At 37.4% G+C, this 18,288-nt stretch overlaps 2 protein-coding genes across 2 annotated transcripts; both read right to left on the minus strand.

Annotated features, from left to right (window-relative positions):
- Window positions 1-3,445: 3,445 nt before the first annotated feature.
- Window positions 3,446-9,328, minus strand: LOC130748891 (uncharacterized). The gene is made up of 6 exons (XM_057602145.1): window positions 9,007-9,328; window positions 8,449-8,648; window positions 7,971-8,111; window positions 7,811-7,891; window positions 5,975-6,102; window positions 3,446-3,623 (listed from the first exon to the last, which is right to left on the minus strand). The coding sequence occupies exons 1-6, from the start codon at window positions 9,233-9,235 to the stop codon at window positions 3,584-3,586; spliced, it is 819 nt and encodes a 272-aa protein (XP_057458128.1). The 5' UTR covers window positions 9,236-9,328; the 3' UTR covers window positions 3,446-3,583.
- A 7,196-nt stretch (window positions 9,329-16,524) lies between these two features.
- On the minus strand, window positions 16,525-16,869 carry LOC130743570 (uncharacterized). The gene has a single exon (XM_057595816.1). The coding sequence runs from the start codon at window positions 16,867-16,869 to the stop codon at window positions 16,525-16,527; it is 345 nt and encodes a 114-aa protein (XP_057451799.1).
- Window positions 16,870-18,288: the final 1,419 nt, after the last annotated feature.

Consider the following 18,288-nt stretch of genomic DNA (forward strand, 5'->3'; position numbering starts at 1 on the left):
TTAAAATTTATAAAAAAACTACATTTATGAATTAATTTTTAGAAATTAATTAATTTTTTGTATTTTTAGAAAATATGAAAATATTCAAATTCTTGATTATTTTGAGAGTGACTTCTAAAAGATTTAAATTAAATCTGTATTTCGAAATAAAATAGATTACGGTTAACGTAAAATAGAGAAAAAAGTTCCAACCTTTTTAAAAAAGTATTTATGAATTTAAAATATTTAAAAGAAAATATTTGCGAGTTTAATTAGTTTAATTTTAATGAGACAACATATTTTAGCTAAAGTATTTTTTAAAAATTATTTTTAATGTAAAACGGCCGAGATTTGAAAAAAAAAAACTAAAATTTATAAGTGATTAATCATTTCTAAACAACAATGAGGTCATACATTCAAAGAATGAATGGAAGGAAATATATAACATGGAGAAGTATAACATGGATTTAATGGGGTTAATTTGATGCACCATTTTTGTTTCTTCAGATGTGTATGGGAAAGCATGGAGAAATTATGAATTGGGAATCAGAGAAAAACTAGGTGGAGACGAAGAGGGATTGACAAAATTAAATGATGAGAGAGAAAATAAGATTTTAATTTAAAATATTTAATATTAAATTACAAATTTAACCTTCATTTGAATTTGGTTTAAAGAAGAGGAGGTTGAAGTTTTTTGTCCAAATAAAAAGGTGTTGCTTGCTAACTTACTCCTTCATAAAATCAAGTGGGAGTAAGTTAACATTCTCATATATATATATATATATGAACAAGACCCCTCGTCATAATAGAGGTCCCGCCTATATTGTTTATTTGCTGAACTAGATCGCAAAGATGACGAGGCATATAGGGGGTGGGTGAATGGGCCGGAATGTAAGAATTAGACAAGGACCGTTCGATGGCAGGTATAGTTTTGTAAGGGTTGTTTATAGAGTTATTTATAGAGTTTTATACACCCCTATTTATAATGATGAGGCCCAATAGCCAAATTAGGTTAATTATTTATATAGTTTTGTACACCTCTATATAAGGGAATACTTGTATCTCGAGGGGCGACTTTTACCCTTTATGACATAGGCGGATAAGCTATTACATAACCCTACCTCCGCTAGGGTTTTCGGTCTATTACCGTCACTATTGTTTCTATGCAAAACAATTGACATCGTCTGCGGAGATTGGTAAAACGACTCCTTAATCACGTGAATATGATCATGTCAGATGCGGTGCAGCGGCGCGTTTCACAGCTGCGTCCTCAAATCCATAGAGACTTGGTGGTAGGTGTGCAACCGGTGCAACGCGACCCCGTTTAAGCAAATCTGGGCCATGCTAGGCCAGTTCTGGGGGTGCAGCAACCTCGGAGACCTTTGCCACCGCCACCACCGTCGCCTCCACCTTCTTCGCCTCATTAACCTCCTCCCCACTTCCTCTACCGCCACCACCACCTCTAGTGGGGACCTAGGAGGATAGAGTGAAGATGATAAACAATATTTATGATATTCAGCGTCACAACGAGCATCTACAAGCTCAACTGGACTCTCTTTTCCATGAGAGAGTGACCGTCAAGAGGATGGCTTGCGAGAAGCAGAGACGGTGGTGGAGTTTCAATAATTATCTTGATATCTTATAGATTTACCTTGGCTCATTGAGCAAGGTAATGCTTATGGATTTTCCTTGGCTCTGTGGGCAAGCTTATGAACTATGTGTCATTCTGGATCCGTGACCAGAGACATGTTTTGATAAATGTTCCCTAGCTCCACAACTGATTTCCTTGGCTCTGTTAGCAAGGATGATTCCAATGTGTTGCCTTGGTCACGTGGACAAGGTTTTTTTTTTTTGGCTCTGTGAGCAAAGCCATATAATTCTTATGTCTGATCAATATGGATATTTAGGTGGAACTGATCATGATATGTCTGCTTATGTGTGACTCATTTATGTTATATTATTCTCTGAAATGATTGTGTTAAATTGCCTCTCACCGTTATATTATTTGTCTTGTTGTTTATCTCCTCTTTTATTAGTAGTGGACACTGATGAAGATTGTGCTGCTCAGAGACGTAGGGTAAGATCATGGGTGTAGGTCGAGTATTGTACGTTTTGCGCTGAAGTTATTAAGCTATGGTAGCTATCTGTGTTCCATAGAGTTTGGTTCTTAATTGTACTTGAAATGTTTACAGAAAGTTTTTTATTGGAGCCGTAATTTAGAGACATGTTGATTTTAATGATTTGAATAATAAAGAAGAAGTTTAAAATTTCTAGTCAAGTACTACACTAATAGGCCCTAGCTTTCATCTCGAGTACGGACGTCACAGTTAGCTTTCCTTCGAAGTTGAACCGGTTTGTTGGCTTTAGGGGTTGAATTGTTCTCTTCTTTGGTGGTTGTTTGGCTAGGTTGAATCTCATTAACTCATTTGGCTGTCCTTCTTTTTGTGGGGTCTTTATTCCTTTATTAAAGGATTGTATATATGTGCCTCTTTCATGAATATACTTTTTTCTTTATGTGTAATTTGTTTAGATTTTAAATTTATGAAATCTATTAATTAAGTTCTATATTTTACAACTACCAAAAAAAATTAATTTATAATTTTCATTAATAGCTATATTTTATCATTTACATATAAGTCACATATTTAACTTAAAATCTCTTTCACAACTATGGTGTTGATGACGATGGTGGTCGAGGTGGATGTCACATGGTGACGGTCATGGTGTTGGGGGCAATAGTGATGGTGGTGGAGGTGATGGTCACGGTAGTGACAGTTGTAGCCGTGGAAGTGGTGGAGGGCGGCGATGACTGTGGAGGTACATAGTAGCTGCAGTGGTGGTGGCGAGGGCAGTAAAAAAGTGGAGGTGGCAGCAGTGGTGACTAGTGGTGGAAATTGTGGTTTTGGTGATAATGGCGACATTGATAGTGTTAGAGGGTGACAGTGGTAGGTGGAGGTGGGAGGTGGACGTGGTGGTCGTTGAGGTGGTCGGGGCAGTGACAATGACGGCGCTACATGACCTTAGAAATTTTGTTGTGTTTTGGAACTATTACTTGCACCCAAAAGTATAAATGCCAATAATGCTACTCGGAATTAAAAACATTACTTAAAACAAGTTTTTCCCTCACGAGTTCAATTTCTAGGACAAATGCTTTTAGTTGGGAAACCAGTGACCCAAATATTAGTGTTTTTTATTTATTTTAACTGGAGTATATATTAAGAAAAAGTTAAGTGGCCATAGAGAGAATTACATGAGACAACAATAAGAGAAACACAATTTGGGAACCTCTTCAATCCATACCAAATTGTGCTATTTTGAGTGTTTCTAATTCTTACTTTCTTAGCGAATCGGAAGATATTTCTTACCAGCAGTTATTTGGAGTTATACACCACAAAAACCATATATAAAACACCGTCAATAATCCATTTTAAAACAATATATAAAACATAATCTATGTTGCATATAATAAAAAGAGTTCAAACGGAAAAAGAATAAAATCTTACATATATGAAGATAACTAGCAAATAGAAGGATAACTAGCCTCTAACTTTTTTTATGTGCATAATTACTAATTAGCACATTGTGCCCCAGCAAATCGATATCCTTAAATAGGCATTTTCCTTAAAAGTTGTCCCTGTATGAAGCTGAGAAAAAAAAAAACAAAGCCAATATGAGTAATGGTTTTCTAACACAAAAATATTTCCATTTTACATTATCTTCACATAATATTTTACTTAATTTCTTCATTTTCACTCTCTCCGTTTTCTCTTCCCATCCACAAGTCCATTATGTGCACTTGTTTTCAGATTCAAACATTTTCTCTCCATTTAGTCTCCTATTGATGCGATTTTGTCACCTCATGACATAAATGAATCAACTATACTTTCAGAATCAAACAATAGAAACAAATAATTATAAGGTAATTCTACTTTCAATGCCTCTAATAATTTTGACATATACATAGGTCTTTTTCAGTCCTCCTCCTTGTTCATGTGTTGCGTTATTGTCCTACTCATAGTCCTATTCTTATCCATCTCAATCTCCACTTCAGTATCTAATCAAGATGTTGGTTTTATCGAGAGAGTCGAGAGAAGCATAGAGCCTATTAAGTAGATGGCAAGTAATTTATACACTACCTTCCAATTTTATCATCCTACAAAAGAGATTAACTTATAAAAGTTTTTATTGTTTTTCCTAGATTACCATAAATTTATCTCTTCAAGTCAAAAACTTTTTCAAATCACATTATATTTTTCATATTATTAAATATCAGGGTAAATATGTCAAAAAGTAATTAATGTTTCATAAATAATGAAGAGTGACTTATATTTTAGGGAGATAAACTTACTAAATAATATGGGACAAAGAAAGAAAGTAGCAAGTGAGCTAAGGGAAATGAAGAGTATTTAAGAGTCAGGGTTCAAATCCTGATGAATGAACTAATTTACTAACAATCAACTAACATTTGCCTCTCACAAAAAACTCTTCAAAAGACTGAAAATGGACGGAATGTTTAATGGCAGTTTTTGAAAACTTTATTTAAAAACTGTTTTTAGAAAATTACATATGCAGACACTCAAGAACAAAGAAAAAGGAAAACAGAAAGCCGAACAGGATACAGAGTAGAAACAGAGTCACGGTACAGTAAGAAGCACAGAGAAAAAACATTGAAATGGCATATAAAGACATGGATGGGAAATTATAGTGCTGGTACAAATATAATAATCAAAGGGCTAGAGGAAGAACTACAAGTGGTGCTAGTGAAAATGGAGGAAGAAGGACCGAGTACTTCTCAATTGAGGCAACAACGAATACACATCTTGGGAAGGTTAAGGTATGGTTATAGACTTATAGGGCTGAAAAAGCAAAATGGCTGCAGAAATCAAGGGTGAGGACGTTGAAGGAAGGTGATAAATTAAAGAGGGTGAGAAATCACATCTGCAATCTAACGGTGGCAGTGAACACGATTGAGGATCCTGAGGAAGAAAATAATGCAACTGATGTTTACTGCTAGCTTGAGATGTCAAGTTTTGAATCATGGCAATTGGTAATGTGATGTTGTTTCTACTAGCCTGATCAGACTTAGGGGCCAATATCTTGCTGTTCTAACATCAAAGGGACCTCTGAAGAAGGGAGTTAGCATGGACTGGTGTTGGTAGAAAATATGTAAATATTTATTAGAGTGAATTCACTAGGACAAGTGGTGATAGATGGAGGCAGTGATGTAAAAATTTACTTGTCACTTGAACACTTAACAATGTTGGTTTGACAACAAAATAAGGTTCGGGAAATATCCATGATGATTGAAAAAGATGTAGATATAATACAGTATGATTGTTATTGTTGAAACAGTAGCACGAATACAGACCCGATCAGAGTATAGAGAGAAAAATATAAGATATTAATCACGCAGTTCGGTCAAATTGTCTATGTCTGTGATTATTGAGTAGTTATAGTTCCGTTTACTGATTATGATTCAGAATACCCTAGAATTACAGTGTTACAAACATATATAAAGATAATAATAATTCAGATTACAATAATACCCATAAACCGTACGCACAGTGCTTCGCCTCTCACACCTCAATCGCACCCCAACAAACAATTGGACCAAAGGCAAGGGCAAGAGCCGAGGCCACTAACTTACTTTATAAAAGAGTAAATATAGGGTAAAGAAACTAACTTACTTTTTAGTAATCAGGTCACTAACTAACCATCAACTAATCGACTAAATCAATATTTCTTCATGATACATCGGAAAGATAAATTGCACCTCCTAAGAATTGATCCCTGAATCTCTCCCTACCCAACTCTTATGTTTCTCAGCTCTTACCACTTGAGCTATCCTAACAGTAGCGTTTAAGAATGCTAATAAAAGCAATTAAGTTTGGGTGAAGATATGTTAAGAAAATAAAAATGTAAAATCAAATAATTTTAATATTTAAACATGTTGAATAGGAAAGACTTGGTCTATAAAATAAATTGGTGTAAATACCTTTTCATATAATAGTAACAAAAGTCTGCCAAGATAAATGATTGAACCATTTCCGCGATAAATGCTGCCGCGAACCAGAAATTTCCATTCTCAATCATAAAAAAGTATAACCCTGGATTTTCATAGCTCTAAAAATAAAAAACTAGAAATAATTAGATATGATTCATGAAAAAAAAAAAAAAGTCATCCTTGCAGTCTATAATAGATATAGCTCCTTAAGTCATCATGGAGTATTTTTTTTAACTCTCTTATTAAGTATTTGGACAAGCTATTATTTGACATGTACAACTCTTTTTGCAAGCAAACTTCACAAACAAAATATGCAGAATGCATTTGTTCTCCCTAGAACACAATCAACGCTTTCCCTAACATTGTTGCATTGTTTTGCGTACATTCTAACTATAAGTTCATACAAGCACACATACGCATGAAGGCAATTTAAAAAATAATTAGTTAATATTTATTTTTAATTTTTTTGTCATTTTTTCTAAACAAATCATAATAGTTTTTATATTGTGTTAGTTATAGAAGTATAAAGTGAATTGATACAAATAACAAAATTTATGAAACCACTATTACAAGTTGATGTTTCATTTTTATTTAAAATGCAAACGACACTTTTGATAAATGTGTGCTTATGACCAAGGTAGTCAAATCGAGATACGTATCGTGTATCGCTAGACCCTAATTCCGTGTTGTGTATCGTATCGTAACTTGTATCGTAAGATACGGACACAAAAAAAATTAAGTCATAAGTTAAATAATATACTAATATATCATATAAATATAGTTCAAAATAATCAAAGATCCAAGTCATAAGTAGAAAAATAGTCTCGCAAAGTTCAAGTTTAACCTAATTCCAAGCCATAAGCCAAACTAAAGTACTAAACATCAAAGAGATGAAATTAAATGCCCACTCCCTAGTTCCAATACACCCCCTCAAACTGAAGTAGGTGACACTAGTTGTAACTTGTCAACTACATTCAGTTTGTCTCTCAATTCCAGAAACCTAGTAGGGAGAAGTGCCTTGGTAAGAATGTCAGCCCTCTGATGTTCAGCTGAGATGTGTTGCACTAAAAGACTCTTGTTCTGAACCTTCTCTCTCACAAAAAAAATGTCCATTTCCATGTGCTTTGTTCTCGTATGCAAAATAGGATTATGAGTCAGAAGAACTGTACTCATGTTATCACAAAGAACAGTGGGAGTAGTGAAAGATATCTTCAGCTCTGTCAAGAGAGATTGAACCCACAAGAGTTCTGCAGTAGTGTTAGCCAAGCTACGGTACTCTGCCTCTGTGCTGGACCTAGCTACTAAAGTTTGTTTCTTAGCCACCCAAGAGATAAGGTTAGGACCTAGAAAGACACAAGAACCCGAGGTAGACCTTCTGTCATCAGGGTCAGAACCCCAATCAGCATCACTTCCAAGCCATTAAAGGGCTGCTGAAGTTGAACGTGAAACGTGAAAGGGCTGCTGAAGTTGAACGTGAAAGGGTGAAAGAATCAAAGAAAACATCACTTTTTAGGGTAATTTACTAATGTTTAATGAAATTAAATGCCCACTCCCTAATTTCCAGGAGAGTAAGATGAAACGACATTTGAAAAACTGTTTTTGTATCGTATCGGGATACGTATCGTGCGATACTCATGCGATACGTGCGATACAGGTCACGATACGAACACAAAAAGATACGTTCATGAGATACGTATCATTTGGTTGATTTTCGTATCGTATCGGGATACGTATCGTACGATACGCACGATACTGACTACCATGCTTATGACAACCTTAATATAGGAGGAATTATAGGAAACTATATAGAGAAAATTTTGACATTACCTGAATAATCCAATGAGCCATTTGCAAGAATCTTGAAACCCCAAGAGCAAATACATAATATCCAGTGAGTGTTTCAACTATCTGGCAAATACCAGAATTATGCAACATATTCTTTAAGGAATTGAAATTTTCATTGACTAAAAAAGACTAGAGGATATACCTTTGCATTTTGCAGAAAGTGAAGTTGAGGAAGAACTGAAACAGCTTCCAAATACCCACTAAATGCCCATGAGATTCGAGATAAGCGAGGATGAGGTGTATATGGGTGGATTAGGACTGCAAGGATTGCACAAGGAACCACCTAAAATGCACAATCAATATGTGTTATTTCTATTCTCTGCAGATGCAATGAAAATGATAAACATTATGCCCACACTAGCTTGAGACCTCAAGAAAAAGTAAACAGAAATCCATTTGACGTGTCTATAGAGAAAGAAAGGAATCTAAAGAATATTTTTTTACAGCAAAAAGATATATTATTGATAGAGAAAATTTGATGAGAACAAACTTTACAACTAATATAAATCAAACTTCAAATGTTATGAATATTCAAATAAGACATAATATATTGATGATACGAATTTTTATTAAGCTATAAAATTCCATGATATAGTGTATAATAAACTTTATTTATTTACCACTAATGATCGTTTCAGGCTATCAAGCTCTTTGACATAGGATGACTTAAACCTGAATCTTATCGCCCATATAACAAGTAATGTGGACACAAGAGTTATGAAATCTAGCACAGTGTGGATGTTTCCCACCATCAAATAGCTCAAACCTATTCTTGAAGCTAGGTATAAAGCTGTGATCTCTTGGGTCTTAAGTGATAAACCTGAAAGCACAATTAGATAATTTTTCTTTAGACTCGCCACATTCTAGTATAAAATGAAAATATGAAGCTAAAGGCCATCAACTCGTAGCTGACATTGTAAATTTGTAATGAACACTTTTAACACGCTTAATGTGTTGAGTAATGAACCTAAAACACAATCTTAACGTACACTAAATTTATAACAACATAAATTTCAATTTTCTTGATTACACTTAAATAATGTGTTGAGCTTAATTTCTCTACTATCTAAATGTAAAAAATAGAAAAGTTCATAAATTACACTGAAGTAATTAAATTCATAAAGGTAAATAACTCCTCAAATAATTAACCATTGTGGCTATTTGAAAAGAAAACATACCAGAGCAGGTCTTGCGGTAAAAGAGCTTGTGTATGAGAACAATAATCCCTGCTAAATGAATTATTCGAGAGACTAAGTAGAGATGGACTGTATCTTCAACAGTGAACTTCAGAGCCAACAGCGCAAAAATAAAAAGCAATGCCCCCAAAATGATCTTCACTCTCTTAGACCGCTTCCTCAACCATCCAATCAACACATTCATGATTGGAGAATCCCCCTTTGTTCCCATTGTGTATTCAGCCAAAAATCACTCAAACGCCGTTTGTATCAGAGATATAAATTGAGAGAGCAATAGTGAAGATTAGAGAAAGATGAAGAGATAGAGATGAGATTTACAACAAAAGAACATGCACTAGTTGCTGAGGTCATGATATTAATAGGGTGGCATTAAATTTCTTAAATTTGGAAATGAATGTCACAATTTTATATTTATTTATCTCAATATGAATAAATAATAATAGAATTTATGGAAATATTAAAATATAATAAAATATATAAAATATAAAATATATTATAAAATTGTAGCAAAAAAAAATTATGAAATGATGCTATACTATAAAATATTTACATAAAATATTATTTTCAATGGCAAGCAGTTCCGGAAGAAGACAACAAAATAAATATAGACGATTCCTTGTCGGCACCAATTTGGCATGAAACTATTATTTTTCACTAAAATATATTTTAAGTAGGGATGAAAACGGGTAGGATCGGGTACGAGTTTTACTATTACTAAATCCAAACCCAAATCTCAGAATCCAAACCCAAACTCTTATGGGCGATAAAATGTAATCCATGCTCAAACCCATTGGGTTTCGGGTAAATCCGGAACCCAAACCCAAAGCTATTACTTACGTGAAATAACAATATGTCCCAGAATCCGATCCAAAACCTAATTTCATAAAAAAAAGTGAAATTCATAGAAAAAAATAAAAATAAATAATATTCATCATCATCATCCATCACCAAAGTGAGACAATAATAGCTTAGAATTTACTTTCTCAAACATATAAAAGTACAATTAATCATAAAACACTAAGAACAAAGTTTATAAATATATATATATATGTGTGTGTGTGATGGTTTTTTTGTAATTTTATGATTCGAATATCTTTGAGTTCGGGTTCGGGCAGATATGGGCACGAATTTAACTAATACCAAACCCAAACTCATACACTGCTACAGTAACGGGCAAAACTCAAACCCAAACTCAAATCCAGTCAACTCGGATTTTGTCCGTCAAATCGGATTGAATTCGGGCGGATACCAATGAGTTTGGTTAAAATTGTCATCCAAAAAAAATTAATTTTATATCAATTAATAATTGTAAAACGTATATATTTCTACTTTGATTGAATTTTATAAATATTAGTATCACGCAATGTACGGATGGAATAAGGGTATTTTATTGGCATAAATCAGACATTTTCATATTTCCTCTCTTTTTTTCTTTTTTAAATACGTATATCACCTATTTAGGTTTTTCGAATTCTATTTACATTCTAATTCCTCTTTTTTTTCTAATTTGTTATGCTTTGAATAAATATACCAAAATCATTTTAATCTTCTAGATGTATATACAAAAATATAAAATATAAAATTTTGAAGTTAATTTCCAAATCTATGCATTTAAGACAATTTGATATCAATTTTTTATGCTATATTTTATATCATACGTAATATATTACATTCAAATTTTTATATTTTGTGTAGTATAAAAAATAACCATAATCATTAAAAAAAAGACTTTGTCAGCCTACATCTTAATGGTAGAAAAATTACTATTGACTTTAATTAATTGTTCTAATGTCATTAAAAACCATTAATTGTCAAATTAATACAATAATTATTTTTAAAAAAAGTAACAATTGACTTTTTTTAATTATTCTAATGTTATAAATAACTATTAAATGTAATATTAATACATTTATTATTTTTGAAAGTATCGAATTATTTAATATTTAAAGTACTAAAAAATTAAAAAAATATAAATATAACATCATCTACCTGCCCTAGTGTTTACGGTGGTTTTTGGTAAACCAATATCCTCTTAGTTCGACTAAAGGAAGTTTAGATTCAGGGTCCTTTTGATAATTGCCCACCAGTCGGTAACTGCTTCCTTCGCTGAGTTTGTCGAATTGTCGAATTTTCCCTTACTTCCTTGACTTTGGGGGATGTTACTTGATGAGCCTCAAGCCCCATCATGGTCCTTTCTGTCGAGAAACCATCTTCCTGACACCGGTGTCGAGGATCGTAGCGTTAAAGATCTTGGCTCTATAGTTGCCCCCCAAAAATGTTGGTTGTCGACTGCTTTAGCTTGAAGACACCAAGCATTTTTTATCACACCCGTTCAATCTCAACGATTCAAATACTTTGTGCCCTTGACCGTTCGATCCTTAGGTCCAATCAGTAGTCATAACGTCTGATGACTTTCCACTAGCTGACAGTTATAGCCTTTTTAGGGCCATGATTTCGTCTATGTCAAAAAGCTGGGCAATGACATGATTTAATTAATAAAATAATCACTTGGACTCCAAATTTTATAAATTGAGGCATAATGCGGCCTGAGGTCCGTTTGCATCTCTGCTTATAAATACCCCATTAACATTTTTCTTCAAGCTTTACTTTCTTCACAAAGCTTTCAACTTTCTTCTCCAGAGTTCTCACTTCGTCTTCCTCCGTTTTCTTCAGAACACCTTCCATTTTCTTCCATGGCTTCCAACCCTGAGCAGACCATTCAGTTGGCCACCGAGCTTAAGCTGGATGAATCCAAACTCGTGGCAATCCCAGAACCCCCCAACGAAGCGGAGAAGAGAGCTATCTGGAAATCCCAGGTACTCATTCCTTTCTCTGTTAATGGTACTTTACGCGCCATTTTGGGTCCTTTGAAAGTAGTGAAGCATGATAGGCCTAATAGTCTTCCTGAGGAACACGAATCTTTTCACCCTAGTGTTAGAGGAGAAGAGCTCATTTTGGCTTTCCAACCTTCTTATCGCATGCCATTTCTCAATGACCCGAAACGGGCCTTTCGTTCAGCTCCTCCTAACCCCTCTGCTAACGACAAAGCCTACCTCAAATGGTTAGATAGGGTTGCGAAAGACAAGAGGCAACACTGGAAGGATGTTGGGATTCTCGACTTGATTCAACTGTCGAGATCCCAAATCTCGTATAACCCTGCTATGCTACTGAGTGCGCTTTACTTTTGGGAGAGGTCTACTGATTGCCTTCATGTTCCCTTTGGCATGATTACCCCAACCCTCCTGGATGTTGCTGCCATCACTGGATTATGGCCTATTGGTGATGATTATCACTCCGCGCCCGCAGCTGCCAACCCCATTTCGATTCCCACTGACAACATCTCATTTGGTCGGTTCATTAAGGACCATTATGTCGAGAGTGGTGAGGTGTCTAATGCTGAACATGTCGCGTTCTTGTTGTATTTGCTTTCTGCTTATGTTTTTTGTACCAAGCCTTTGCGTATACCTGCCAAGCTTTTACCTTTAGCCAACTTGCTCCACGAGGGTCGACAACTTGCCATGGCTAGGCTTGTTCTTGGAAACCTTTATCAAATGCTGAATGAAGCTGTCGAGGATATTCGGAATACCAAGACTGTTTCTTTGAATGCGGCTGGACCTCTCTGGTTGTTTCAACTTTGGTTGAACGCGGTCTTCGAACCTCTCCTGCCGGTACAAAACGATCCCCCAGCTGTTTCTAACACCAGGATTGATGCTCACAGGCTCGAGACCCTAACTTCGGTTTATGATGCGTCGAGCTTTGAGGCTGACTTCAGAAAATATTTCACCATGTTTCTCGAGTTGAAGCATTATCGCTCTAGTTTTTCTCCTTATAGCAAGGCTGTTCGTGGCCCCTTCTGGCTGAGGAATTCTTACCCTAACACGTGTGACTCTGCGTTGTCCACGGAACATCATGTTACACTCTGGAGGACCATCCTTTCGCCTAAGGTTTTAACTGTAGGCTTTGCTAGCAGTGACTACACTTTGTGTGGCTACAATCCTCAGTTGGTTTCTCGACAGTTTGGGCTTAGCCAAGCTTTGCCCAACACCTTGTTTGACAAGAGCCTTGTCTTATACCCCGGGGCTATCAAAAAGGCTCCTGCTTTTGACACGACTGTCCATTTTTATAACAAGAAACTTCTCAACCTGAGCCCCTTCAACTATGCTCCTTCGTACTATGCCACTAATGCTTTCAAAGCCCCTCGTAGATTGTCTTCAATGCATGACAGATGCTTTTCTTTTGCAGAAGCAGGACCTCAAGAAGACCAAAGGTATGCACCTGGCAGAAATCCGATCCTTTCAAGAGTTCTTTGGTGTGGTATATTATCCAACTCTTCGCCTTCGAGATACGGTTGCGAAAGCAGCTCAAGTATTAAGGCAAAAATGGGAATTCAAAGCCAAAAAATCCAAGTTAGTTATTCCTCCTGGTGAGGAAGGTCTATCTGTTGTTATTCGAAAAACTGGCTTTAGGTTCCCATCTTTGCCTACGAGTAGGTTTGCATTGGCTTTTCCGCCGGTCTTGCCCAAATGGGTTGACCATGTAAATATAAATGTGTTAGTCAATCAAGCTCTTCCTCCTCGAAAGCGAGTGACTTGGACTAAGTACCACTTATGGAACTTTCCGTATCATGTGCCCGTCGAAATCTTCAACCACATATCGCTGAACATGCGTATTGGTCAAGGTAATATTTCGACTTGGCCTTGACTTTGCTATTTTACCTCTTAATTTTCTTTCCGTTTGCAGCTGAATTCATTACTCAACCGGCTCCTCAAGTTATTTCCCCGGTGGCCCACTCCTCTAAGGACAAGCCAGTCGTGATTGAGGATGATGATAATGAGGACGATGATGTCAGCCTTGCTGACAAACTTAAGGTATTTTCCTCGCGGCTCTTCCTTTTCCTTTTAACTTTTTTGGAATATTGACTAATATTTTCTTCGATAGGGTCGAAAGAGGAAAGCTAAGCCTGCTGCTTCGGTTAGCCAGAAGAAGGCCAAAGGGGCTGGTGCTTCCACAACCAGCAAGGCTTCTACATTGGTGGCTGATGCTCAGCCTGAAATCTATGGCAAGGGAAGTGGTGGCGACGCCGCCATTCAGGCATGTTTCTTATTTTCAAGAATACTTTGCAGCATTTTAGTTTGTGATTTCTTGATCAGATCGAGTTTTGTTCTTTTTCTCAGGCTGATGTTCATGAGCATTCCACTTCCAATCCTCCATCCCGTGAAAATTCTCCAGCTTCCAATCTTGCAAAATCCAAAGTTGGGGGCGTCGAGAAGCCTCCTAAGGCTGCGTCTTCAGTTAAAAAGACCTCGACATCTGAGGGGAGGAGGAAGATTAGGAGCAAATCTGGTCATAAATCTCCTCACCATTCCAAGAGCTCTACCAACTCAAGCCCTTCCAAAGGGTCTACTCGCCAGGTAATCATTCACCCTTATAACTTTTCCACGTTCTGGTGGTTCCTTGGATGGGCATCCTATTTTACCAAAGGGGCCACTAAAGAGGCCTTGGCTGACTTTTCTGATTTTTTGTTTTGTAGGAAACTCAAGGTGCAACTTCTCCCATTCGTGGAGCAGAAGTTCTTCCTGACAAGGATGCTAGCCCCATGCCTCCCCCAAAGTCAACGACCGCTATTGTGCAACTTTCGCCTCAGGCCAAGGGCGGTTCTTCATCTCGTGTGTCTAGCGAGAAGCTTGACATCTTGTTTGAAGAAGACCCCCTAGCGGCTTTGGATGGCTTTCTCGATGGCACTTTGGAATGGGATTCTCCGCCTCGTCAAGCTGATGTTACTGCTGAGACTGCTCAATCCAGTGGACTTGCCAATCTCCAGCAAATTGAGGAAAGCCTGGGTCGGCTGAAAGCTATTGTCTTCGACAATGGATTCCTCGACCAGATTCGAGCTGATTCTCAAATGGGTCATACTGCTAAGGAATTGCTCGTCTTCCTGCTTGGTCAAAAGCTTGATTCTCGCCAGACTGCTGCTTTGGCCAACCTTCAATCTTTTTTGATGGATGCTTTAGCCACTTTTCATCAAGCCAAGGATGTGGGCCAAGCTGTTAGCCTCAAGGAAGCTAAAGTATCTTCTGGTAAAGCTCAGATTGCGGCGATGAAAGAAGACTTCAAGAAATTCACTACCAGGAATGTTTTAATTGCAGATGGCATATCTGATGTCGACACCAAACTCGAAGAGCTCCGTCGAGAGGTTGCTAGGTTGGAGAAGAAACGGGCTGATTTGGTTGAGGAGGGACCTGCTGTGAAGACCTAACTGGATACGCTGACCAAGGAGTCCAAAGCTCTGCTTTTCTCGACGAAGGAGGTTATCAAGGATTTGGAGATCGACCAGGCTGTGAAGAAAGATCTCGATGCCAAAATTGCTACCTTTGCTGACCGCTTGAATTCTTTTAAATCTCTGCTTTAAGATTTCCCTTTGTCAATGTGTAATGATTGCACCATTTTGATTATGGCCTTTGATGCCAAATCTCATGTACTTATTCGACAATGTTTTTGGCACTTAGGCCCTATAATTTGACATTTAATTTGCCAAGTCTTTTCAGTTTCCACTACGCATTTATGTTTCATTTTCTGACGGCTATTTACTGTCGTTGCACCGTTCAAACTCCATCGCACTCTTTGTGTAGTCGTCGCTTGATTTCTGGGAAATAGGCCAATTTATTGCAGTCTTTCACCACGTTTTCTTGATTCAGTGAAAGTCTTTGTCCATTAAAGGCCAAAGTTATTTACGATGGTAGTGGTAATCTACGTGGCCTGTAACCATAAGATGAAGAGTTGGCAACTGATCGCCATTAATTAATGTAATCCTTTGTTGTTATACTATAAATAGAGCGTTCTTTGTTACTTCCCTTCAGTAACTTCTTCAAACTCCTCCTTACTTCTTTTCAGTAACTTCTCCAGAATTTCCTTCCTGTTTCCACAAACTCCTTCAACTATGGCCAGCCGTCGTCTTCTTAATCAAATCCGGAGTTTGGCCTTTGATCAGGATTTGTTTTGGGAGCTACATTCTTCTCTCTCCTTGGCTGAAGAGCTTACTGGGCTCATCAACCAACTTCTGGAGCGGAATATCATTGCTTCCGTGAAAAATCCTCTCCTGGAGTTCCTGGAACTCCTGAATGAAGCGGTGCCTCTGTATGAAGAACACCGGGAATTCACTGCTCGAGTGTTCTTTGCTGAACACCAAATTAATGAGAAGATGGAGGAGTTCGACGAGTTGAGGGCTGCTCTGGATCAAGTGGACCCTGAGGAGAGTATGGGAGCTCTGAAAGTCTTGGTTGACAAGCTTTCCATTGCTGCCCGCGAGGAGCTGGATCTTCGACAGGGGAAATCGCGACTGGAAACCCAACAAGAAGATGTACTGAGGCGCATGGAGCCTCTAAGGGCTAGATATAATAGTTATAGGGCCAACCCTCCTTTTTAGAATTTTTTGCCATATTTGTAATGTTTCATTTTTAATTAATAAAACATTCGATTTTGGCAATCTTTTCCTTATTTTCCTTATTCGATGTTTACTTCATGCAACATTGGCTTATACGCTTTTAAGTACTTGTCATTTATTGTCATCTGTCGAGTTCTACCCCCTAATTCTTTAATCGAATAAGCGTTACCGTGAAGCACTGTCTCGACTTTGAAAGGGCCTTCCCAGTTTGGAGCCCATTTTCCATAACGTTTGTCTTTTTTATCGACCGGCAAAATAACCTTCCACACGTAATCACCAGGCATAAAAGATTTAACTCTAACCTTTTTATTGTAAGCTCTAGCAATGCGGTCCTTTTGCCTGGTAAGGGTATCCAACACCAATAATCTTTCTTCATCGAGATTGACTAACTCATCAAGCATCATATTCCAATAGTCTTCGCTTGGAATTTCCTCTTGCCTTTGAATTCTGCATGACTGCAAATACACTTCTGCTGGCAGCACTGCTTCTTGGCCATACGCTAGTCGAAATGGTCTTGCCCCGGTAGCTTCCTTAGGTGAATTCCTGTAAGCCCAAAGCACTTGGCCCAAAGTTTGATGCCAGCTTTTAGGTTTTCGGCCAACATGTTTCTTAATTAAGGAGATTAATGTTTTGTTGGCCGCTTCTACCTGGCCATTCGCCTGAGCATAATAAGGAGTCGAGGTTAGGAGTTTTATACCCCAAGATTCTGCGAATGATGCCACTTTTTGACCTACACATACTGTGCCTTGGCCTGTAGTGAGTGATTCAGGTAACCCGAAACGGTATACTATGTGATTCTGAATGAAATCGATCACCGTGTCTTGGGTGACGTTTTGTAGAGGAATTGCCTCTACCCACTTGGTAAAGTAGTCTATGGCCACTATTATATACTTATGCTGCCTAGAAGAAGATGAGTTAGTCTCGCCGATTAAGTCTAAAGCCCACCCTCTGAATGGCCATGGTTTAATGATCGAATGCAGTTCACTTGCTGGCACATGTTGTATTCCTGCATGTCTCTGGCAATCTTGGCATCCCTTTGCATACTCCATGCAATCCTTGATGATAGTAGGCCAATACATTCCTTGTCGAAATAGGATCCACTTCATCTTGATTCCTGCCTGATGGGAACCACATAACCCATCGTGAACAGCCGAGATTGCTATGAACACTTCATCTTCGCTTAAACACTTTAGTAGGGTTCCGTCGACATTTTTCTTGAATAGTTCGTTGCCCATGATGACGTAATTCATAACCCTATACTTGACTTTTCTATCAGTGGTACCCACAGGGTTTTGCAAATAATCGACAATTGGCTTTCTCCAATCATTAGGTGCCATATTGTTGATGACTAAGATGTCGAGATCAGAGAGATTTAGTTTTTCTTTGACTTCAATTAGTTCTTTTAGTCTAGATTTATCAACCATGTACCCTGATGCGATTTGCGCCAATTCATTGGCTTCTTGATTGTCTATCCTAGGAACGTGACCTATTCCAACATCGTCGAATTTAGCCAACAAATTATTAGCTTTTACATAATATCTGGCTAAATTCTCGCTAATACACTTGTATTCCTTGGTGAGTTGCTTTATCACCAACTCAGAATCTCCTTTTACGACAACGTTCTTTGCCCCCAGAGCTAGCAAGATCTCGAGGCCTGATATCAACGCCTCATACTCAACTTCATTGTTTGAGCAATTATCCTTGATCCTAAATTTGAATTTCGTGGGGATGCCCTGCGGGGATATTATGAACATTCCAATTCCGGTTCCATCTTTATGGTTGGAACCGTCGACAAATAGCTTCCAAGGCTGGATGCCTACGTA

Source organism: Lotus japonicus, chromosome 3 (assembly GCF_012489685.1).
Source record: "Lotus japonicus ecotype B-129 chromosome 3, LjGifu_v1.2".
Taxonomy (NCBI): domain Eukaryota; kingdom Viridiplantae; phylum Streptophyta; class Magnoliopsida; order Fabales; family Fabaceae; genus Lotus; species Lotus japonicus.